This window comes from Eurosta solidaginis, chromosome 1 (assembly GCF_040869045.1).
Source record: "Eurosta solidaginis isolate ZX-2024a chromosome 1, ASM4086904v1, whole genome shotgun sequence".
Lineage (NCBI taxonomy): Eukaryota > Metazoa > Arthropoda > Insecta > Diptera > Tephritidae > Eurosta > Eurosta solidaginis.
Window position 1 is genome coordinate 260,296,687 of NC_090319.1, and position 26,164 is coordinate 260,322,850.

General features: G+C 35.7%; 1 protein-coding gene across 2 annotated transcripts; it reads left to right on the forward strand.

The window, feature by feature from the left end:
- The first annotated feature begins 328 nt into the window (after positions 1-328).
- Positions 329-23,515, forward strand: Tace (ADAM 17-like protease Tace). 2 transcript variants are annotated; one of them, XM_067760575.1, is made up of 13 exons: positions 329-451; positions 508-747; positions 812-933; positions 1,005-1,146; positions 1,206-1,444; positions 1,513-1,572; positions 1,650-1,784; positions 1,991-2,129; positions 8,558-8,793; positions 15,283-15,749; positions 15,837-15,933; positions 16,010-16,115; positions 21,968-23,515. In XM_067760575.1, exons 1-13 carry the CDS (start codon positions 373-375, stop codon positions 22,180-22,182), a joined length of 2,277 nt encoding a protein of 758 aa, XP_067616676.1. In that variant the 5' UTR covers positions 329-372; the 3' UTR covers positions 22,183-23,515. The 2 variants fall into 2 exon arrangements, with proteins under 2 accessions (XP_067616676.1, XP_067616675.1); XM_067760574.1 differs by lacking the exons at positions 1,991-2,129; positions 15,283-15,749; positions 15,837-15,933; positions 16,010-16,115; positions 21,968-23,515 and having other exon boundaries at positions 8,558-8,720.
- Positions 23,516-26,164: the final 2,649 nt, after the last annotated feature.

Here is a 26,164-nt window from a genome sequence, read left to right on the forward strand (position 1 = left end):
TTTGAACAGCTTGTGTGTTTTCTTTAAAAAAATATGCCTCTGTCCTCACTTTTTAGCCACCACTCTATTCTGTATGTGCCGTCGCAGCTGATTTGCTTTTGTTTTGACATTTATACCAAGTCCTATGTTTATGTGTACTTCGGTTCCTTTTGTCAATTTAGCTTTCGGTTCGATTGTTTACATTCAAGTTAACCAAAATACAATTGTCGTATGGTGGGTCTTAAAACTTTGCCACTTACGCTAATCTAATATTTTGTGTAGAGTTATGCAAGTGCTGCCGTATCTTATTTTCACACTTTATACACCTCAAGTGAAAATATGGCAACGAAGGTATTTGCGCAAAAAATCAATATTGTGCGAAAATTAGTGAAAATGACAACAGTTTTTAGAGGTTTTCATAAAAATTGTGCTTTATTAGTAATTTTATTAATAATTTTTCTCCAAAATGCATGTAAGTGAAGACGGTGGATATCAATAAACACAAAAAATAATGAATATATTTTGTAGCCACACTTCACAGAACCCTGCGATATTATGAGATACTCAAAAGCGAAGATTGCAGACACAAAATTATTAAGCGGGGTATTAAACACAGCTCACACCCCTATAACGTGATAAAAGAGGTTGAATTCAAGACGTTAGGTAAAAATTTTCGCCTTATACTTCATCCGCATCGGGAAGTATTACACAGTAAATTTAAGGCGTATACTGTGGATGGAGACGGAAATGAGACGGTGGTGCATTTAGGTGAGTGGGCACTCTCAAAACAAACCCGCCGCTGGACTTGTTAATATAATTTTTTTTATTTTAGATCATGATAGTTTTTACACTGGACGCGTGTTCGGTGAATTAGAATCGTCTGTGCGAGCGCATTTCGATGATGGTTTGATGACCATGTCCATAAATCTACCGGACGAAACATATCACGTTGAGGTAAATAAATATAAATGTTAATATTTTTAACAGTGTTGAATGCATGCATTTTTATTTTTTTGTTTCAAAAGCCTTCCTGGCGACATATACCAACTTCAGCGGGGAAAACCATGGTGGCGTATAGAACGTCTGATGTGAAATTGAATGGGAATAAAAATAGTAATAGTGTTGGTGTAGCGCCCAAAACATGCGGCTATATTAAGGAGGGTTTAGGTGCGAATAGATAAGATAAATAAAATTACTGTGAATTTCTTATAATTTTCTCCCCGCAGAATTAGAAAATGATAATGACGAAGATGATGCAGAATACTTCGATAGTCAACTGCCATATAGCCAAGAGCGCTTAAAATATAGCAACAGCAAAAATAATGCACATAAAAGAAGAAAACGACAAGCGGATCAGTATGAATATACGCCAACAAAAACTCGTTGTCCACTTTTGTTAGTTGCTGATTATCGCTTCTTTCAAGAAATGGGAGGCGGAAACACCAAAACAACAATAAATTATTTGGTATGATCTAATAAATTAAAATCAACTTTAAGTTGAAACTATTAAATTGTTCGCTATTTTATATGCAGATAAGTCTGATAGATCGTGTTCACAAAATATATAACGACACCGTTTGGCAAGACAGAACAGTAAGCATAACAATTTTTATAATGTATTGAATAATTGAATTTACTGAACATTTAATTCTATCTACTTTATTGTATAGGATCAGGAAGGATTTAAAGGCATGGGTTTCGTGATAAAGAAAATTGTTGTGCACTCGGAACCAACGCGTTTACGCGGTGGTGAAGCACATTACAATATGATACGCGAAAAGTGGGATGTGCGCAATTTATTAGAAGTAAGTGCATTTAATTTTTCCTTTGCTACAATAAAATACAATACAATACATGAGTGTATACACAATGCATTAATGTAGACTTTAGCTAATTGTAGATTTGAATTATTTACTTTAGTGGTAAAAATCTCATTGTATATGCTTTCTCTGCTCTTTCTTCTCATCTTATTAAATCACTTATATGTACATCATGTATGGATATTCTGTAGGTGTTTTCGCGGGAATATAGTCATAAAGATTTTTGCTTAGCACATCTATTTACTGATCTTAAATTTGAAGGAGGTATACTAGGCTTGGCTTATGTGGGTTCTCCACGTCGAAATTCCGTTGGTGGAATTTGTACACCAGGTTAATTAACTAAACTTTGGAAAAATTTTTTTTTTAATAATTTCATTTTAAAGTTAAAGATATTTTTTTTATTTCTTTAAGCAAAATTTAATTTATACATACACACCTGCTCAAAATAATAGTTACACAGCAGTCCTTCAATTTCAAAACAAGATAAATCCATTTTATTAAATCAATATTATGCAAATAAAACACACTTTTATCCTTGTCCTATTTATTAATGAAAATAAGCAAACTTCACATTAAAGTAACGAAAAACATATTAGTTATTATTTAAAAACATTATTTGGCCAAAATTAACCTGCTCATAAAAATAGGTACAATTTTGATGAGATAGTAAGTATAAAAAAAAATATATGAAACAAAACTTTTCTTTTACACATTTAACATTACTCAGTTAATAACCAGTATATCCACCTTCATTCTGAACTACTTTACCAGTTCTTTTGATTAAAGTCTGGCAGGTTTCTACGGTTATATCAAACCAAGTTTTTTGAACACATTCCCATAACTGGGTTTTTGTTGGAGAAAGTTTGACCTGCCAATTTCTTTCTTAAATCTCCCCGCAGGTTTTCAATTGGATTTAAGTCCGGGGATTGACTAGGCCACTTCAAAACATTAACATCATGGTCCTCAAAGGATTTCTTGACCAGCTTAGATGTATGTTTTGTGTCGTTGTCTTCCTCATACACCCAGCGTAATGGCAATGTTTACCTGAGCATAGGGTAGCATGGCATTTTCTAGTATGTCCTTGTAATCCACAGCTGTCAATTTATTGGTTGTTCTGCGTATAGGATCTACCCCATACCAAGAAAAACACCATCATTCCATAACATTTCCACCTCTATGTTTGACAGTTTTTTTGTGAAACGGAAGCGGAACTCGTTTCCTTTTAGGCGACGTACATATCTTTCCGCATCATTTCCAAACAAATTTATTTTTGTGTCGTCGTTCCAGAGTATATTTCTCCACATTTTCGATCCTTCAGGTCCTGACTAATCCAAAAGCTCGTTTGCAAATGTTAACCTTGATTTTATATTTTTCCCTGGCATTAGTGGAACTTTTCTGGCTATTCATCCGGGTAGATTAGCCTTGTGTAAGCGGATGTTAACAGTTTGTGCACTAACTACGTTGCCTATTTCTGCTGCTATCACCTTTGATGTCTTAAAAGGAATCCTTTGAGGACCATGATGCTAGTGTTTTGAAGTGGCCTAGTCAATCCCCGGACTTAAATCCGATTGAAAACATGTGGGGAGATTTAAGAAAGAAATTGGCAGGTCAAACTTTCTCCAACAAAAACCAATTATACTTTAATCAATAATATGGTCAAAAGAATGGGTAAAATAGTTCAGAATGAAGGTGGATATACTGGTTATTAACTAAGCAATGTTAAATGTGTAAAAGAAAAGTTTTGTTTCATATATATTTTTTTATACATACTATCTCATCAAAATTGTACCTATTTTTATGAGCAGGTTAATTTCGGCCAAATAATGTTTTTAAATAATAACCAATATGTTTTTCGTTACTTTAATGTGAAGTTTGCTTATTTTCATTAATAAATAGGACAAGGATAAAAGTGTGTGTTTACTTTCATAATATTGATTTAAAGAAATGGATTTTTCTTGTTTTGAAATTGAAGTACTGCTGTGTACCTATTATTTTGAGAAGGTGTGTACATACACATATAAAGATGTATATATATTAGGGTGATTTTTGGACTTATTTGAATTTGTAGGATATGTTGTTGTTGTAGCATAAATTAAATGGGGTTACACTGAAATGACGGCCCTTGGTCGGGAAATGTACCAAGTAGCTCCTGTACATAGAACCGGTTGCCTTGGGAAGCGGATGGCTACCTTATCGGTTGGTAGTGTCTTCTATCGCAGCTAGTTTATGCTGAAACTTTTATATGTATATTGAAGCTAGGGGCTAGTTTAACGAAGTCTTTGGGCTTTTATTTCTTGCATTATGTTCATACTTGCGTAAAGCCTATGCTCTTGACAACTCCAAGGGTCATCCCATCTTTCGGCGCGGTGCTTGACTGCGAGCTATTTTTGTTCGTCGAGAGAATTTTACTTTACAATTGTCTACTCAATCCAAATATATTGTTATCGCTGAAAATGCTGGTTTACCTGTACATGCTCGTTTGCTTTGAATAGTCGTTTGCAATCCTTACGAGGCCACTCAACGTCATTCGGCAAGTTCCCGAGAAGGTCGGGTTTGTACCTTAATGGTGCTTGATACTGCAACGTGCCGTATATATATCCCGCAGAGGACACTTCAATACCACCTCCCCAAAACCTACGCGGCCAGGATTTTTGGCTACAATAACAACAACACTAGGACTTGATCGTTACATAATGAAATGCTGATCTAACCCCGTCTCCAAGAGAGGCAAGGAAATATCTCCGTAAGCACTATGATAAGATCCGGCACCAGCCTACTTAGCCGTTTAACCCAAATAAGCATAAGAAAGAGCCCTAAACCTTATAAAACAAAGAATTGTTGAAAATAAACCCCGACATACGTCATGTGTCCTGCATTCAATTGTAATGTGGAACCTAAGACAGTAACATCCCTTTGGTACAACCCTATTGAATCTTCTAGTATCCTCGGACTCCCATCGAGTCTGTCACGACGTGATCAATCTGTTTTTGTGGAACCAGTATTGCAAGCGACCAAATTTCGAGCGTCGGCGAAGCTAGTCAATCTCAGCCCGTTGAGAGATGTGACATCCTGGCGCTGTATTTTGTCTAAACAGATATGCTCACTATGTCATAAAAAGCCGCAAATCGTAATTTTGATGTCACGAAAATGCCGCCGGTCTTTTTAAGGTTAAACTGAGCTCGACCCTAAATGTTGCTTAAATGTTTACTGATAAACTGAGTTGTTCCAAAGTCTTACAAATTTTAAAGAAAGGAAAGTTCTGCAAATGTATAATGTAAATGTGTAATGCAGAAATGTATAAACGAATTCTAAAAGAAATATTTAAAAAATTCAATGTTAATATTTTTTGAGCTTTCCAGCTGCCGCGTAGACTAAAAAGGAACCAAACTGCTAAAAAATCACTCTAATATACATAGAATATATTTAATTTATTGCCAATGACGTTTGAAAGTGATGTTATACCCAGCTGTTGTTATAAACGAAAACACTACAATACTTTTATAGCCTTTGTCGGGTAGAACTCGAGTCATTTCGGTACATTGATGGCTTGTCCTCTCAATTAATGAATAAAATTCTCTCGATATCCCAAAAACCAAATACAAATTCCCCATAACACATTTTCAAAAAACCCAAAAATAAAATGATAATTTTGGCACTTATATTACATTTACACTGGCCTCAAATGCGTACTTCCAAAAAAATATCAAATTGCTATTTATAAGTCCGGTCCAACACTTAAGATTTTGTTTGATACGTCGTTTAGCCATAGTTTTCTCGCCGGCCTTCTTTAAGTAAGAAAACGCCAAAAACTCATGTGAATTGCATGTGCAGGCCAAATGCGATGAAATTCAGTTTCTCAATTCAAAGTTTTCTAAGCGGGGCCTCCCCTCGGCAGTGATTTGGCAAACACTGCGATTGTATTTCTGCTCTGGAAAGCTTCTCAGCCAAAAATCATCTGCCTTGCAGATTCAGATCGGAGTCGGCGTAAAATATGTTGGTCCTGTCCCACCTTTTTTTGGAAAAATTAAAAAAGGAGCGCTACGCAAATTCGAGGAGAAGCTCGGCCTGAATTCTTTTCGGAGGTATATAGCGCCTTGTATTTTTTAAACATGTGGAGGAGCTTTCACATAACATTCAATATAAGCTGTAGTCAAAGTTCTAAATGTATAATGTAAGGCGCGATAACCTCCGAAGAGATCTAAGGCCGAGCTGCTCTTCCAATTTGCGTCGTGCTCCTCTTGATTTTCCCTACAAATTGGCCGCAAGGGACCTACATGTTTTATGCCGACTCCGAACAGCATCTGCAAGGCAGATGAGTTTTCACTGAGAGCTTTTCATGGCAGAAATACACCCGGAGCGCTTGCCAAACACTGCCGAGGGGCGACCCCGCTAAGAAAATTTTTCTTCTAATTTAAAAACCTTATTTCTAAAATTTTGATGTTGCTTTGCCCGGGGGGCGAACCCAGGGCATACGGCAGGCGGAGCACGCTACCATCACACCACGGTGGCCGCCGAAAGCTCTAAAGTTTTGTTAAAAACGACGTACATATCTCAGAGACTCTGTTAATAAACTCTGTCAACGAAGTTGTTGTTATAATACATTGCTGCCAAAAACCAACTTGGTGGTATATTTCAAAAAAATTCGGCGATAAAAACGGGGCAGAGATTTGAAAGACGATTTGGTTCTGATAAAGTCGAATGATTTTCATTGTACCCGAAAAATGTTAACCGAGATCTGCAAAATATGGTTTTTTCAATATAAAATTCAACATTAAATAATTTTCGGGTGACAAAACTAATTTTATGAAACTCGTATTTGCGAAAATAGTCTCTTCCGGAAATTCAATTCAATTCAATTAAATTTTCTCAATCATTTTGCTTACACCTATGTACATAGTGAATAATATTCCAAAATACAAAATAAAAAACAATATTACAACGAATATAAAAATACTATAGGTATAAGAAAAGTTAAGGCATTTTATAAGTTAAGCTTAACATAGCGCTAAATGCCAATATCTACTAGTTAAAAAAATACAGTGGGGTGGCTTCAAAAAGTTAAATAAATTGTAAAACTCAAATTAAAATTCAAAGTAAAAAAGAAGGAAAAAAAACTTAAAAATAAAAAATGTACATCAGGTACGTGGGTAACATTTTTAAGGTTTATAGAAAGAACTTGAGCATACAAATATTAAGTATTGGTCCGCAGCAAAACTTCTATTTCGTCGTATGATTGTTCTAAAAAGAAGGATTTCACATTCTTTAAAAATTTATTCATATTTCTTATGGCTCGAATGCCGGCAGGTAGCGCGTTAAATAGCTTACGCGACAAGTTGGTATAAAACCTGCTATAAAGTGTGGTTCTCCAAGAAGGTACTATTACGGTGTTGTGCGAGTTTATCCTCAGACTATAAATTTCCGATGTCATGCTTTCCAGGTAACCACACCTAATAAAAAAAATTGTAAGACTTTGAAATAATAAAGGTCTCTTACTGGAAGAATCTGTAAACTCTTAAAGAGCCCTCTTGAGGGATGCGTCCGATTTAGATTGCATATTTTGCGAATAGCACACTGCAATATTAATAAAGGTTGGATCTTGTTTAGGCTAGCACCTCCCCAGCAAATGATACCATATAGGAATTTAGAGTAAAATAATGAGTGGTAGACTGTTTTCAGGGTGCTTTTTGAGCAGTAACTTCTGAGGTGATAGAAGCAGCGTAATGAAAATTTCAGACATTGTTTGATATAAACATGTTGGCAAATAAAATTGTGAAAGATTTTCAAAAAAAGAGGTAGAAGGGAAAATTTACCAAAAATGGTTTGCTCTACCAAAATTGTGGTAGTGACTTCACTGCTAAAATTTAAAACAATTTTTACCGACCGGATGTACACGAACAAATGAAATTATAAAATTAATTGCGAAACTTTTTATGGATACAACGTTTTCCAAACTTACCATACAAACGTTCGAAATTACCCAAATTTGGGGAATTTTCCACAAAACGGCAATATTGACTGTAGTATGCCCCGCCTTCCAATGGACATTGATCCAGATGCCGATCAAAATATAACATACAAATGCAACAACAATGTTCCGTATGGATCAATTTCTGGTTGTATTTGCATATTATATATCTGTTGGGATCTGGAGCACTGTCCAATGGAACGCGAAAATGGTTTAATGTGTATTTGAAGTTACAGTGGCGGTCGTATTATTGAAATTGGAAAATTAGAGTAGTTGACGAGGTGAAGTTATGAAGTAGGTGAGAGATTTATAGTTTAATTTCTAAACACAGCTGGGTATAATATAATAATGTTCGGCGTAGATCGAATAGTTAATTAGGCAATTCAAAAGGTATTCTATCCGCTGTATGCGCTATGGTTTAATCAAATTTTATATTCGAAACAATGGAAACAACACAAATCTTAAAATTTTACATCAATACGACAATCTTGTGAATTGCCCTAGTTCTAATTTTTGGTTTTTAAATTTAATTACTTTTTTGAATATGATTCTAATTTTCTAATGTTTTTCCTAGTTTTTCTGGTTTCAAAGTTTTTTTTTTCTATAAAAAAAATAAGGCAACTCATTCAAATTCGCAAATTTTGCGAAACTGTGCAAAATTTCGTGATCATATTTGAGACACGTTTTTTGTTACGAGGTTTCCATGATTACGAGTAATTTGCGAACTTAAATGAAATGTCGTAGCAATTAAAATGCAATTTTTCATATTATTTTTAAAATTTCTCTTCAACAGAGTATTTCAAAAATGGCTACACATTATATTTAAACTCGGGGTTAAGCAGTTCGCGCAATCACTATGGACAACGTGTAATTACACGCGAAGCGGATTTAGTGACTGCGCACGAGTTTGGTCACAATTGGGGATCCGAGCATGATCCCGATATACCAGAGTGTTCGCCAAGTGCCTCACAAGGTGGTAGTTTTCTCATGTATACCTATTCTGTGAGTGGGTATGATGTTAATAATAAGGTAAAGTATTCTGTTAAAAAATTAATTTACATTCATTCAGACATACACAGCCAACTCAAAAAGGTAACAACAAAAATAATTTGCAAATTTTATCAGTCATTTTTTGAATTTTTGTTAGTTAAAAAATATCTCTAATAAAAAGTTTGTACCTCAATTTCGAAAAGTTTTCGATAAAATTTGAACTTAAACTATTGTTAAATATGTGTCGGTAAAATCTGGAAAACACAAACAAAAGTTTCAAAATCTTTTGAAAAACTTCAAATTTGTACTTTGTCAGAAATAACAAGTAAGGAAGGCTAAAGTCAGGTGTAACCGAACATTATATACTCAGCTGCCAAATTACAGCTTGCAAAACTTTTAAATTACCTTCTAAAAGTGGGCGGTGCCACACCCATTGTCTAAAATTTTACTAATTTTCTATTCTGCGTCATAAGGTCAACCCACCTACGAAGTTTCATCGCGTTACCCCTCTTTGGTAATGAATTACCGCACTTTTTCGGTTTTTGGAAATTTTCGATGTCGAAAAGGTGAGCGTGGTTATAGTCCGATTTCGTTCATTTTAAATAGCGATCTAGGATGTGTGCCCAGGAACTTACATGCCAAATTTTCTCAAAATTTACTTACGGACAGACGGAGGGACGGACATGGCTAAATGAATTTCTTTTTTGGCCCAGATCATTTTGATATATAGAAGTCTATATCTATCTCGATTATTTTATGCCGTTACGGGGTAACGTTATGCGAACAAAATTAATATACTCTGTGTGCTCTGCTCAGCTGTGTATAAAAAATAAAATTCTAAATAAAAGTATCTGAATTTACATGAAGATTTTTCTGCTCTGGGAGCACAAGTCAACCCGACGGTATATAGGCCAGGTGGGAGTATATACCTAAAGCACTTGGCACTACCGAAAAAATTGATTACCAGCGACCATGGAAAAACAAGTAGTGCGATGGAGAATGCCCCATTGCAGCCGAAAGAAAGGACGCTGCCTGCAACAAGAACAGTGTGTGAACGCTAACGCGAGAGAGGCGAGACGCCTTTAAAATAAAAAATAAATGTAAGGCGCGATAACGTCCGAAGAGATCTAAGGCCGAGCTTCTCTTCCAATTTGCGTCGTGCTCCTCTTGATTTTCCCTACAAATTGGCCGGACGGGACCGAAATGTTTTATGCCGACTCCGAACGGTATCTGCAAGGCAGATGAGTTTTCACTGAGAGCTTTTCATGGCAAAAATACACTCGAAGCGCTTGCCAAACACTACCGAGGGGCGACCCCGCTTAGAAAAATTTTCTTCTAATTGAAAAACCTTATTTCTAAAATTTTGATGTTGCTTTGCCCGGGGTGTGAACCCAGGGCATACGGTGTGGTAGGCGGAGCACGCTACCAGCACACCATGGTGGCGAGACGCCTTTACAGGTACAAAAAATCATGGGCAGTAGGGGGTGAGTGTGAGGAGGGAGACGCTTCCCAAGGCCTTCGGTTCTATGTACCGGAGCGACTCGGGATTTTTCCCGACCAAGGACTGCCATTTCAGTGTAACCCCATTTAATTTGTTGCGTTCCTCTCACAAATTGTCATCCTCCCAGCAGCTCTTTGCAGCAGGACTGTTCCATATTCTCTTGCTCCGGGAAAGTATCGAACCCAATGCGGTTTGCTGCATCTGCCGGAAAAGAATTTTTTTAGGACGGCCATACTCTGGTCAGTGTGTCTCGTTGTTGTTGTTGTAGCAATGTTTCGCCCCACCTAATAGCTGCAACCGATCAGAAATTGTCATCAATATCCTCTAACGGGAGTCCAAGGAAACTTGCTGTTTCGACAGGGGTGGACCATAATGAGAGGGGTGTAAGAGGCGTTGGTTCCACATTACAATTAAATGGTTGGTGTCATGTGCGGACACATTGCAAGCGGGGCATACATTTTGTATGTCGGGGTTGATTATGGATATGTAAGAGTTTAACCTGTTACAGTATCCAGAACGAAGTTGAGCCAGAGTGACTCGCGTTTCCCTGGGGAGTATGCGTTCCTCTTCCGCAAGTTTTGGGTACTGTTCCCCGAGTACTGGATTCACCGGGCAATTCCCGGCATAAAGGTCCGACGCCTGTTTGTGGAGTTCACCAAGGACCTGCTTGTTTTTTTTGCTTCATACGGCTGAGTTCTCAGGTGCCGTATTTCCTTAAAATGCTTACGGAGATGACTCCTTAAGTCCCTAGGCGGTGCTGGCTCATCAATCAGATGTCTGTTGGGATGCCCAGGTTTCTGGGTATTCAACAGGAACTGTTTGGTTAGCATCTCATTTCTCTCCCTGATGGGGAGTATTCTCGCCTCATTATGTAGATGGTGTTCTGGGGACATAAGAAGACAGCCCGTGGCGGTTCTGAGCGCAGTATTTTGGCAGGCCTGTAGCTTCTTCCAGTGGGTAGTTTTTAGGCTTGGCGACCATATAGGGGACGCGTAGCACGCAAACGGCTGGCCAATTGCTTTGTATGTGGTAATGAGCGTTTCTTTGTCTTTTACCCAAGTACTGCCAACAAGGGATTCGAGGATTTTATTACGGCTCTGGATTTTCGGAACATTTGCGTCTGCGTGCTCACCAAAATGTACATCCTGATCAAACGTCACACCCAAGATTTTGACATTCGGTAGCTTAGTGCCATCGACGTGGATGTTCAAAATGGTCGACATTTGGGACGTCCAAGTTGTAAATAGGGTCGCGGATGATTTAGTCGGTGATAATGCCAGGTTTCGCGAGGCGAAAAAACTGAAGAGATGAGGGAGGTAGCCGTTTATTCTGTTGCAAAGCTCATCGATCTTTGGGCCCGGGCCTGTGGCCATTATTGTGCAGTCATCGGCGTAAGAAACGATAGTAACTCCTTCTGGTGGCGAAGGTAGTTTTGATATGTAAAAATTAAACAAAAGTGGGGATAGGACACCACCCTGAGGCACCCCTTGTTTAATTCTTCTTGGCTTTGATATTTCGTTTCTGAATTGCACCGATGCCTGCCGACCACCCAGATAATTTGCGATCCACCTTTTAAGACATGGGGGAAGGGTAGACCCTTCCAAGTCTTGCAGTAACGTGCCATGGTTGACCGTATCAAGAGCTTTTGATAGGTCTAGCGCTACGAGTACTGTTCTATGTTGTCTCCTTCGTTCACGAAGTCGGTTTTGAGTTTATTCATCAAAACCTCTTCATATTTTCAATTTCAAATATGCCGTTGCCAACTTATCTTGCTCACCGGAACAAAGTGTGTTTTTGTACGACGGACGTGTTTCTACCATTTTTCATTAAAAGCGATTGAGAATAATTGTACAATTACCTTATTACATCTTCTAATAAATGTGCTTTTGTTCAATTAAAATAAACGTTATGCGTAGAAAAAATCATGATTGAAAATCTTTTCATGACAACGAGTGGAACCCCTTAAAGAGTGAAAATCTAAATGAAAATTTCGCGATTTTCATTAAGATTTTTAAACAATTTTCGAATTTGTTCGAAAACATTTTAGAAATTGTGTTTATATTTGTATTTTATTAAATTTTCCTAGCACAAAAATTTGGCAAAATTATTTTATAGTGCTAGTCAGAACAGTAATAGAGAACAAAAGCGAAAATTCAATAATATTTCAATAACTAAAACTCTATAAATTTATAGAGCTTAGCCCAGGGACGCAGAACAGAAATAAGAATAAAGGAGAAGTTGTAATGGTAGTACGGTAATAATTATTAGGTTCTATCCTCAGAGAAAATAGGAAGGTGGCGAGAAAAATGGATAGAAGATCAGTAAAGAGAGTCAGTTGAAGAGGGAGAGGTGAGTCAGTTATAAAACAAGATTAAATCATTTTTGAAATGCAGTGCATTACTTATTTGTCTTATTCTAGCTGGAAGAGAGTTCCAAAGACGGATCGAAGTAACTAAGAATTGTCGTTCAGATATTAGCACACGGTATTTAACATGTGCAAGAACCATTGTCCTCGTAGAATGAAGAAATTGAAGCCTTCGATATAGGTAATAAGGTTCCTTCGTGTAGATTATCTTGTGTAAGGTAATAAGTGCTCTAACCTTTAAAAGGTTGTCAAAAGAAATGTCTAACAACTTTTCAGAATAACAGGAAACGTGATCAAGTCAATTCAGCCCGTAAACGTATCTAGCAATGTTATTGTAGGCAACATTAAGCTTCTCTATAGACAGCTGGTCGTAAAGAAGTACTTTCTATGAGTCGTTTATAAAAAAGTCTAGCAGCGAGGAACAAGTGTTAGTAAAATGTGTTGGTACGGTAATGTTAGCAGGGAAGAGTCCCAGAGACTCCATACTTAGCTTAAGACTAGAATTTACGAGCAGGTTGCTGTTGAAGTCTCCTGCTAGGACAATATTTTCGTAATTTCAGAGTAGAGGTTGTAGCAAATCAGTAAAGCCAGCAAAACTTTCTTGGCGATTACGTCTATATGCACATCCGACAAGGAGATATCACCCTTTGCAGAAAAAACATCAACGAACACAAAGTCTACAGAATCCCGGTACAAGAACTACAACATAATTTACAGGACAAGCTACTTTTCACATATATAGCGACACCACCACCATGACCACTTCTCTCAGCTCTGAAAAGCGGATAGCCATTTAGTTTCACTATCTCATCGTTATGGCCTGCAGAAAACCAGGTTTCCAAGATGCAGATAATATCTGTATCGGAGGCCTCGCAGAGATATCTTAACTCATCAAGTTTTCTATAGAGGCTTTGCTCGTTGATGTGTATGATATTTATACCTTTAGCACGTCTGCGAAGTATGCGCAGTAACGTACGAGAGCAGTCTTTGAAACTCGAGGACTTATAATAATTTAGCACCAGAGTTATAAAAAAGTTTGGTTATAATCTTTGCACTGCTTTTGATTAAAGGCAATTTGATATGGCATATGAAGGTGGAGGTGGAGGAGGAAAAGAGACAGAAAGGAAAGAAATAATCTATATATATACTATACTTAATACGAAGAACGATCTACGAACACTCTTGTAGCCCGGTCGGTGCATTAATAGATCCAAATTGGTTCGCACAGTTTCCTTTAAACAATAAATTCGTTCTAAAACAAGCGAAAAAAAGTAAAGGTGTCTAAGTTCGGGTGTAACCGAACATTATACACTCAGCGTGAGCTTCAATTGTACATTTCATTTCAGATAAATTACTTTTCTACATAACACGTGGCACCGCCCGTTTAAAAAAAATGTCTCCACATTTCCTCTTACAATAAAACTTGATAAGTGAAATATCATTGATTCAAAACTATTTTTTGCAAGTTATAGCTTATTATTCCAGTCTACGACCCTTTTAAACTTGTTTTATATCTAAACTGCCGTGGTCTTTAACTGATTCCGTCCATTTTTACTAGAAATATTTTCTGCTATAAGGAAAATATGTGTACCCAATTTTGTTACGATATGTAAATTTTTCTTCGAGCTATGGCTCCCGAAACATAGAAAATTGCTTAGTCATAAAAGGGGCGGTGCCACGCCCATTAAAAAAAATGTTAAAATTTTGGTGTACTAAATAAAATTGTGGTGTACTGTAATCTAGGTGTACTATTTACTAAATAACCAGGTTTTTTGTGTTTTCCAAAATGTTATATATATAAAAAGTGGGCGTGGTTATCATCCGATTTCGCTCATTTTCAACACAAATCTATTCTGGGTCCAGGTAAGCTTGTGTACCAAATTCGGTGGATATATCTCAATATTTACTCAAGTTATCGTGTTAACGGACAGACGGACGGACATGGCTCAATCAAATTTTCGATACTGATGATTTTGATATATGCAAGTCTATATCTTTCTCGATTCCTGTATACCTGTACAACCAACGGTTATCCAATCAAAGTTACTCCGTGTGCAAAGCACGCTGAGTATAATAAATAAAATAAGAAAATAACTGATAAAATATGCTAATAAGGTAAGAGTCTAGAACAGGGGTCGACAGCTAATACGCGTCCAAATATATCGAGAGCGGTTTCAAAAGACGAGTATTGACATCGACAACAATAATCCGAAGTCGGAAAGTCGTTTAAAAGATATTAACGAAAAACCGAAAAATGACTCCGGGTCCCTCCGAAACCGGGGTGGGATCTATAGTATATATAGTATATTTGCGTTAATAAAAAATTACCTTGTCCGGTCCACCAATGGGGTGGGATCAAAGTTAAATGCGTGCAAAATCCCTTTGCACACACATTTTTTCAGTGCACAACAACATTACAACAACCACATGAAAATTGCCAACTTCAACTGCAAATATCTTCGGACAGAGATATAATTTTTCTTTTCCGCCGGATTATTGTTGTCGAGGTCAATACGCGTTTTTCTCTCGATATTTTTGGCCGCGTATTAGTAGTCGACCCCTGTTCTAGACTTTTACCGTTAATAATGTTTGCTGTTACCTTCGTTTTCACATCTATTTCGTGTTTACCCTAACATATTATTTTATTTGATTGTTTAAATAGAAATTTTCACCGTGTTCGCTACGTTCAATACGCAAAGTATTACAAGCCAAATCGGGTCGTTGCTTTTCCGAACCTGAAGAATCCTTTTGTGGGAATTTACGCGTCGAAGGTGATGAGCAATGCGATGCGGGCTTATTGGGCACAGAAGACAATGACGCTTGCTGTGATAAGAATTGCAAACTGCGTCGTAATCAAGGCGCTATGTGTAGCGATAAAAATTCGCCATGCTGCCAAAATTGTCAATTCATGCCCGCTGGTATGAATTGTCGTGACGCACAATATGCCACCTGTGAACAGGAGGCACGCTGTTCGGGCACACATGCTGAGTGCCCGAAATCTCCACCAATGGCTGATGGCACAATATGCCAAGAGCGTGGCCAATGTCGCAATGGCAAATGTATTCCATATTGCGAGACGCAGGGATTACAAAGCTGTATGTGCGATATCATACAGGATGCGTGTAAACGGTAAGAAAGCAAACACGCCTACATACATATATCAATTATACACATACATAATATTCTAATTATTTATTTTTGTATCTGATATTCCAGTTGCTGCCGCATGAGCATAAACGAAACTTGTTTTCCAGTAGAGCCGCCTGACATGCTGCCAGATGGTACTCCATGTATACAGGGATTCTGTAATAAGGTATATTACTGATAAGCTATTTTTGCTCAATAATAATTATGAATTTAATAAATTAGCTATTATTTTTTGTGTATAGGGTGTGTGTGAGAAAACAATCCAAGATGTAGTAGAACGCTTTTGGGATATTATTGAGGAGATAAATATAAATCGCGTTCTGCGTTTCTTGAAGGACAATATCGTCAGTAAGTAAACCCAGTATTTATTACCACTTTTTCAAACGATTGATCCACAGAAAGGAAGTAAAGGCGGATTTACGTAAACTGGTATGTATTGGCATATACGATGAGAAGTCTTCCCTTCCTTATATTCTCATAAAGAAAGACGCAAACTTGCTGCGCTAAGATTTTAAAATATTTCATATGAAAGTAATAAAAAAATTCATGGGAAATCCCGTAATACAACTACGTGATGGAATGACCTCTAGGCTCAAAATTTCGCGGAATTTGAGGTGAAAGCATTGGAGTCCTAAATGATCTGGGAATCGAAAACCAGGTTTTGTTAGAATGGGTTCTCGGGCATCAGTAACATGTAACACCTGTTATATAAGCTTATACCAATTTCACACAGAAACTTAATGGAATCACAATTTCGTTTAGTGAAATAATTTTTTCTGTTCACACTGAGCCTTTTACTTCATTAACGAACATCAGTCAGCAGCCCAAAATAAATGTCTGCTTACAAAAAATAGTTAAAGCGGATAAGAACCGTTTCCTCTTTAACTTTAAAGCAAGATCCTGGGTTCACGCCCCGGGAAAAGCAACATCAAGATTTTAGAAACAAGTTTTTTCAATTAGAAGAAAATTTTTCTAATCGCGGTCGCCTCTCGGCAGTGTTTGACAAGCACTCCGAGTGTGTTTCTGCCATGAAAAGCTTCTCAGTGAAAACTCATCTACCTTGCAGATGCCGTTCAGCATTAAACAAGTAGGTCCCGTCCCGCCAATTTGTAGGAAAAACGTAAAGCAGTACGAAACGACGCAAATTGGAGGAGAAGCCCGGCCTAAAATCTCTTCGGAGGTTATCGCGCTTTACATTTATTTATTTTTATATTCATCATGGCTGTAGTATTGTAATATTGTATTTGCTGATCTTTCAAATGCAGAAATCAATAACTATACACATAGGGAATAATTGATATATCTGGATATATATTAGGGCGGGTCGTTTTAAAAATTGCTCATTGCTCTGTGAAAATCGTATTCTAGGGATCAAAATAAGAAACTTTGCCGAAGGAACCATACCTCTAAAACGAATTCTGATGCCACCCCCCCCCCCCCCCCCCTCCCTTTGGCTCGAACTTTTGGGTAGGGGCAATTTCAATTCTACATGCTGTGTCTTGTGGTGGCTTAAAAAAAACAACACAAGCAATTTTACGATCTGCAATTGTGTCACAGTGATACCTTCATTTTTTAAAACGGTTGAATAAAAAACCCACACAACTATGTTTACGACATGCAAATGCATCACAGTGATGCCTTGGTTTTAAAAGGGGGTTGTAAAAACGCTAATTTAACGCTATTACTAAGTTAAATTCATTTTTTCATTTACATATGTTCTACTAAATAAATTTCTAAAGAGAAAAATAAACTCCAAAAAGAAAAAAAGGGGGGGGGGGACATCAGAATTCGTTTTAGAGGTATGGTTCCTTCGGCAAAGTTCCGTATTTTGATCCCTAGAATATGATTTTCGCAGAGCAATGGGCGATTTTTTGCCTCCCCACAAATCGACCCGGCCTAATATACATACATACATAATCGAGTTACATACATCGATACTTGAACAGCGCTTAAGACAGTGGCAATCGCCGTTACAGATGCTTGCGCCAAGTTCAAATTAAATGATTTCGAACATAACTTTGTTCATAGCAAAAATGTGGATAATTTTTTCTAAAACCGAATCAAACCGGTTCTAGAATTTGTATTGGCTTCAGTCTCGCTCTTTTAAAATAAAAATAACGGTTTCGGCTTCGCTTCAAAGAAATGAAACGGTCAAGCCTCGCTTTTAAGACAATCAAAATGCATGCGCAACTATTCATATATGTTGCACCTAACCAAATATGTGCCAATTCTTAAAAAAGCCATGCCATCATTCTTTGTTGCAAATGCTGGGGAAATAAGACTTTAAATTTTTTTGATTTCTATTGTTAATTACATTCGTAATAAAATCCGAAACACCAACCAAATCCGACTAGATTTTTTACTCTTTTAGGCATTTAATAAACTATCACTACTGAGATAATTACGAATTTGTATCTTGTATGGAAGACTGAGTTAAATAAGGGCTTTAATGTAGAAAACTTGACTAATTATTTCGTTAGCCCTCTGTATGAAATTTGCATTAAAAAGAAAACAAAATTGTCAAGTTCAAATAATAAATGGGCGGACTTTGCCTAAAAATTTATACAATTCAAATAAGCAAACAAAGCAGGAAATCCCTACATTTTTACTTTTTAAATCAAATAAATAAATAATACGTGTTAAAAAGGGCCCATTTTCGAAGTTCGAAAGTCAATATCTATTTTGGAGGGTAACTTCAAAAAACCGGGAAATTTTTTCTTTGTTTATGGATCAGTAACCGTTATTTTTTTTCGTATTTTCACTTGGCAAACTCCTTAGATTTATTCCAAATTAGAAAAAAATTATATAAAAAAAAAAAAAATTAATTATTGGGCGTGCCTTGAGCCCACAAAGTTTGTTAAAATGCTATTTTTCTCACCATGGCTCGCTTTAATTGTTCTTAACTTCAGCAATATTTATTTTATAGAAAAACTTTATTCACAAATATTCTAGGGACATATCTGATGAACAATGTTGCTTTGTATTAGTTTTCTTTAACATTAATATTTAATCCAGAAAAACCAAATTAAAAAATAACAGCGAAATTAGTGCAACAGTTTACCGTTAGTTCTTACTGAGTAGCAGAGCAGAATATTATTTTTGTTGTTACTTAACGACGACTATATTTCACTTATTGTCGTGCATTGAAAGTAATTAGACATGTCATCAAGAATTTTGCGTGAAAAAATTCATTTGTTAAGCTATTTTTCGCCTTCCTTAAGTGGGTGAAAACTACCTTCTAACAAAGAAGTTATGTAGGTATTATTTTTTTTTTAAATATTTTTATTTGCCTTCAAAAATTATAATTTATTAAATTTTGATGAGCTCGAGGCAGTTTAAAAAATTGAAACACAGTTTAAATTTTTATATTTCAATTTTATTTGGTCGATATTTCGATCTCATTCTGAGATCAGTATAATTAAATTTACGTGAGAGTGCTAAATTAGACATCGAAGAAGTGAATATTTTTTGGGATAAAGCTCGAATCCCCACTAGAACCAAGCAACACTGCATAACAAAACTTGAAGATTTATATAATGCATAGAGGAAAGTGAATAAAAATTCTAAAATTAAATCGGAAACGCAAAGAGAAAGAGAAGAGGCGTGGACGCCGAAGTTAGATGACTTATTTGATATAGCAAGTGCAAATGCACTGGAACTTATTAAAAATTTAGAGGACAAATTATTTTTGGAGAACCAAAGCAAGAAAGGTAGACCGGGGTTTATGTATGGCATCGATTACAAAACAGCAGTAAGTGAAGAAAGAATGGAAGAACGTCAGCAAAATCATTTAAAACGGGAAGAACAGAATGATCGTGCATTAGCTGCTTCTAGTAAGAAGACATTGTATATTATTTTTAATATAGTATAACATATATTTATTTCTACTCTCTTTATTGAGATGAAACAGCTGAACTGCTGCTAGCTATGAGGTAAGTTCAAGGTTATAAATTATAAGTAAAACGTGAGAATGAAACTATATAAAACGAAGATGAGAAATAATTGAAACACACAGGGTTCCTAACAAAACTGTAACCAGAACACTTAATTCCTTTTTAGCAGGTTTTGGGAGCAGAAGCTGTAATGCCAAAGCCGTGCATTTAATTATATCTGTGGTGGAAGCAGTCGGTCTTGAAGTACAAAACTGTATTATAAATAAAACGTCTACACATAATGCAAGGGAAAAAATACGAGCAGAACAGTTCAAAAATATAAAGGAACGTTTCAACAAGAACGAACTTGGCGCAATTTGTTTGCACTGGGACGGAAAGCTGTTACCAGCTCTTACTGGGAATGAAAAAGTTGACAGACTTCCAATCATGATTTCATGCGGGCGTACGGAGCAACTACTTGAAGTGCCCGCACTTAAAAGTGGAACTGGCAGAGAGCAGGCGTCTGCTGTTTGTAAAGCTTTATTTGAATGGGGACTTCAAGATCATATAAAAGCCTTGGTGTTCGACACAACTGCCGTAAATACAGGTCGTTTTAATAGAACATGTACGACTATTGAACACAGTCTTCAAAAGCAGCTAGTTTGGCTAACTTGCCGTCACCACATTTTGGAAGTCGTATTAAAGCGCGCCTTTGAAGTTAAGATGAGCAAAACCGAAAGCCCAAATGTTAAAATGTTTGAGCAATTTATCAGTCTGGAATGGAAGATAATGATGTCAAAAAATATTTAACAGTAGATAAAGGTAAACTAATTGAATTTGTGAACGATGCGATCGAAACTAAACAGCCAAGAGATGATTACAGGGAGTTTGTTGAGCTAACACTAATATTTCTTGGCGAGACTCCACCTATTCGCGCCCCTGGGGCTGTCCACCACGCGAGATGGATGGCAAAGCTATATACTGCTTTAAAATATTTTTATATTTCGACGTGAATTTGATTTGTCAGTAAAAGATAAGAAAGCTTTACGTAATATATGTATTTTTATTGTTTAAATATACGTTGAGATGTGGTTCTCCGCCCCTTCTGTTGCACAAGCACCATACAAAGATTTCCAGCTTTTGAAAAAACTGGATTCTTTTAAAAAAAATTGATGCTGATATATCTCAAGTTGCATTACAAAAATTTAAAAACCACTCATGGTACTTGAGTCCTGAATGTGTGGCTTTAGCATTTTTTGATAACAGTGTTTCTGTTGAGTCAAAAAAAGAGATGATGAAGGCATTGAGTCGTGAGACTTTAGATAAAGACGTAAAACGCGCCTCAGTTCAAAATTTAAATGTTATGCATGTTATTGAAGGCGGAATGGATCAGTTCATTTCTTCTAAGCCAAACAATGTTTTTCTTCGCTTTAAATCAATACAGCATTTTAGAAAAATGACCCAATTTTATGGCCTGCGTATATTAATTTTAAAACTGCTCTTCAAATTGTTAATGACATTCACGTGGTAAACGATACAGCTGAACGAGCGGTGAAATTGATGCAAGACTACAACCCAATGCTCACAAAAGACGAGGAACAAAAAGAATATATATTGCAAGCAGTCAAAAACTATCAAAAACCATTTCCTATGAGCACGAAGGAGATTGTATTACAAAATTTTTTATAATTACACCATTTAATAAAATAAATAATCATCACGCAAAGAATGCGAGATATGTGAAAATTTCGCTGTTATTTTTTAATTTGGTTTTTTTCTGAATTAAATATTAATGTTAAAGAAAACTAATACAGAGCAACATTGTTCAACAGATATGTCCCTAGAATATTTTTGAATGAAGTTTTTCTATAAAATAAATATTACTGAAGTTAAGAACAATTAAAGCGATCCATAGTGAGAAAAATCGCATTTTTAGCTAACTTTGTGGGCTCAAGGCACGCCCAATAATTATGCAAACGATCTACAATTTTTATATACAATTTTTTTCTAATTTGGAATAAATATAAGTGGTTTGCCAAGTGAAAATACGAAAAAAAAAAATGTCCATATAACTTGCGGTCACACTAATGGATCAGTCTCTACAAAATAACTGGTTTGGTTCAATATAAAGAAAAAAATAATTTTTTGTCGAATAGTGAAATATGTCAATGTTGTGAATACGAAAATAGCAGCAAAAAACAAATTTTTTCAATAAGTTTTCGTTAATTTAAGAAAGACTTAAATTAATTGTAGAGCGAAAGCCATGTAAACCGATTTAAGAAATGATTTCGAATATATAATCAAGTTTGAAATTTTAAAATTTTTCAGTGGCTGTTGTACTTGTCACATCCATATTTTGGATACCTGCGAGCTGTGTGATTTCATATTTCGATCGAAAAAAGCGACGTTATGATAAGGAACAATTAGAATGGAGTCGACGAATCGAATTAATACATCCCAGCGACGGCCGACGTGTTATACACATCAAGTGCGTGTGTGCACATGCGCATGCGCCACCGCCGCCTGCATGCGAAAGCAATTAACATACATATGTACATACAAAAATACCTTACTAATTTATTAAGAGACACGTAACTTAAATAGTTTGAATATGTAAACTTATTTATTATTGCTTACAGAGTGCCGCGTCAAAACATATCTGTGACGCGAATGTAGAAATCGTGGGCGCATGTTAAGCGAGGGCGAAAAAAAGATTTTGTTGAAAAAAGAAAAAAATGAGTTTTGTTCCAAACTCAACAAACATTGCCATATGATGATGATTGCCAAGTTATCAAACAAACACCAATATGACAATAGGGCTCACAGATGAAACGCACACAGGCTCATAAAACCAAACAAACACACACACAAACAAACATATTGTACATGTAAATAGCGTAGAGCTTTGACTAAAGGTATTTGTACTTAATTGTTAATTGTTTATATGTATGTATTTATGTTGAATATTTTAAGTTCTGCTAAGATACATTTGTTAAAAAAAATAGTGTTGATACTACTCGACATGTCGTAATGTTGCAACACTCGTTAACACCTTCATCATTTCAAATATGTGATTAAACTTAGTATTTAAAATACAGTTACAGTCAGAAAATAGCATCTTGCAAGTAAAAATAGTTTGTGAGAATTACGCGAATTCAGCTAAAATTTGAAGTCATAATTTACAATCTTATATATAACACAGTATGGCAACGATCTCTTATACCCAGTAATAGTTAATTGATTAGTTGTCGTCCGTAGGGGCTTCCACAATATTTTGCGAGCCGTTAACAGTGGAATTTATGACTAGTATTTACATTAGGAGATGAATGTAATTTTCCGTTGTATAAATATTTTCAACACGTTCGACCCACGGACTGTCCGGCTAGCTCGCTAAGTTTAATATTTTCAGCACTTATTCCAACTAAATTTGTGTACACTGTATTATGGTTCTTTTTTTGAAAAGGGTTCAGCAGTGATTTGAATTCGGCCTTTTGTTCACCAATATGCTCGTATTTAATATCAATGCCAACAAAATAATTATTAATAACTATTTTTATTTTTTGCCTTATTGGAAACATATTTTTTAGTACTAATGGCTTCATAAAACAAAGCAATGTTTTCAAACTATATCAGATCTCAAGCATTTTTTTCGTGGATTATCCTGAAATGGTTTTTACATAAGCTGTTCATTAAAATTTCCGTCTGCAAGCCGCAGAAATTGTTTAAATATTAAATTGTTTATATCTGTGAGTTAAGCTGGCTCGAGGTCAGGTGTAATAAAACACTAGAAGTTCTTGTATAACCGATATATTTCGATTACCTTCGGTAATCGTCCTCAGGGTAACTATTAACAATAAAAAACAACATGAAAATTATAATCAAACAATATATCACAAATAACAATAATTTTTCTAATTACATACATTTATTTCACTTTTTCACTGTCTGACGTGGAGTATTATACTGTTTATTTTTTGTCAACAAGTGTCTGTACGACTGTGCAGTATTATCAATATCTGTTTTGTAGTTAATTCGTATGTTTGAAGGTGTGTTAACGATATGTAACATTTCTAATGTGTATCTCTTCTTCCATTTATCTTCTTTCTCAATAACTGAAGCGTCGTCGAAGTTCGGACTGTGATAACTGCTGGCACAGTGGGCCATGAGAGCTGTTTTATGGTTCTTAGTAGAATAACATTGTTTGTAATCAGATTTGTGTTGTGACAGTCGAGTTTTTAATTTTGCTTTGGTTGTGCCCACATAAATCTTATTGCACGATTCTTTATCATTACCTTTGCAAGGAATTTTATATACAACATCGCTTTTTTCGGTGTTTGGTATTTTTGATTTTGTTTTATTGAAAATATGTTTTAGAATGTTTATTGGTTTATGGGCAATTTTTGTTTCTTCGCTATTATAGCAATCTGATTTGGCAAGTCGCTCTGATAAACCAGGTACGTAAATAACAGATTTAAATGTTTTTGGTATAATATCTCGGTTTGTTGATCCCGTTCTTCTTATTAAACTTTTTACAATATTCTCTGGAAAATCATTATTTCTTAATATTAATTTAATTTCTTCTATAGTTTCTTTGTGGTAAGTGTCGTCCGATATTTGTAGCATTCGTCTTATACAGCCCGTTGCTGTATTGATAATCATCGTCTTTGGGTGTTTGGAGTTAAAATTGATGATGCGTCCTGATGATATTGATTTCTTATACCACTTCAATTTAATTTTATTGCCTTCTGTTATTACAAGTGAGTCCAGGTATGGTAATTTTCCATCTTCTTCGAATTCCATAGTAAATTTTATATGTCGATCAAAGGAGTTTAATACGTCAAGTGTGTTTTGTACCTCGGTTTCTTTTACTATCGCAAAAATGTCATCAACATATTTTGCTACAGATCTTGGCTTTTGTATTAGCTTTTCAATGCTATTTTCCAACAACTTCCATTAATATGTCTGCTATGATAGGTGAGGTCGGTGATCCCATTGGTAATCCTTAGAGTTGAGTATATATCTTGTCATTAAATTTAAAATATCTATTTTCCTCAATGCAGAACTTTACTATTTCCATAAACATTTTTCTAGGTATTTTAGTGTACTCTTCTATTATTGTCCATTTTTCTCTTATTACGTCAAGTGCAAGTTGTGTGGGTATGCTAGGGAACAGTGATACAACATCGAAGGAAATAAGTTTTTCATCGTCACAAATAAATGTATTGTTTATCTTTTCTTTAAAATCAATGGTATTTTTTACGTTGTAGCTCGAATTTAATGTTAATTTCTTTAAAATGTTTGAAATATATGTACAAAGGCCGTAGGATGGCGATGTTATAGTTGAACATATGGGCCTGAGAGGTGTACCTTCTTTATGAATTTTAGGTAGCCCGTAAATCCTCGGTGGTAATGCCGTTGTTGTAATCATCTTGTTCCTCTCAGGCTTTGAAATAAGTCCCATTTTAAACAATCCGTCAACTAAAAGATTATTTTTAGTTTGAAGTCTAGACGTAGGATCTTGCTTTTGTACTCTGTACATGGTCAAGTTGTTAAGTATATCGTTCATTTTATTGTTGTAATCGTTACTTTCCATTGCTACTGTTTTATTGCCTTTGTCAGAGGTTAGAATTCTAATATTGTCATTTTGCCTAAAAAATTTACGTGTTCGTTCCACTGTGTCCACTATTGCACGATCTATTGCACTTGGTTTGCTTTTTGCTCTATATTCTTTTATTAATAGAGAAAACTTTGTGCGAGCTTCTTCTTGCTGCTCTTTGATTTTGTGTGTTTGTATGAGCTCTTCCCCATCCGCGATATATTTAAATATAGGAAAACTCTTGTTTTCAATTGGTAGCGCGAATTTTGGACCCTTAGCTAAGAGCGATTTTATGTCCGATGGGAAATCCACTTTCGTTTTGTTTATAAAGCAATCTTGTTTATTGTCGCCTAAAATGTTGCTGTACTCATTTTTTAGTCTCTCATATTTACTCTCTTGTTTTTTCTTTAATGTTGCTGTTAGCCCGCTAGTTACATATTTTTCACTCTTCAAAAATTCTTCAAAATCATGCGTGTTTAATCGTTTCTCAAGATATTTTGTAATTCCCTCCAACTGTTGTTGTTGTCTTGTTAGTAATGTGTGCTTGTGTTTAATCAGCAAATTTAGTATTTTTGTATGGTAGTTAAATGTATGTGTATCTAAGATGCTATCAATATCTCTGTTTATGTCGTGGTCAAATAAAATTAATTTATTAAATTTAGTTGCATTTTTTATAAAATTGGGGATTAATCTAGATTTTCTGCACTTTAATAGGAATTTTATACTCGATTTAGTTTTTACCAGTTTCTTTGATATATATTGGAACTTGTTTATCGTTGTTTTTGAGTTGCTGTTGTTGTTTTTTATTTCCGCATATCCCATTTTGTTATTTTGCTTTACGGCGTGCCTTCCGTATTTGTATTAAGTTAATTTAGTGACCTTTAATAATGTATCTGTGAGTTAAGCTGGCTCGAGGTCAGGTGTAATAA

Excerpts from the sequence above, each read along its gene's own strand:
- Tace (XM_067760575.1), top strand. The coding sequence starts at position 373 with ATGACAACAGTTTTTAGAGGTTTTCATAAAAATTGTGCTTTATTAGTA. Across the intron at positions 1,147-1,205 it reads CTATATTAAGGAGGGTTTAG|AATTAGAAAATGATAATGAC; the intron begins GTGCGAATAGAT and ends TTCTCCCCGCAG. Across the intron at positions 8,794-15,282 it reads GGTATGATGTTAATAATAAG|AAATTTTCACCGTGTTCGCT; the intron begins GTAAAGTATTCT and ends TTGTTTAAATAG.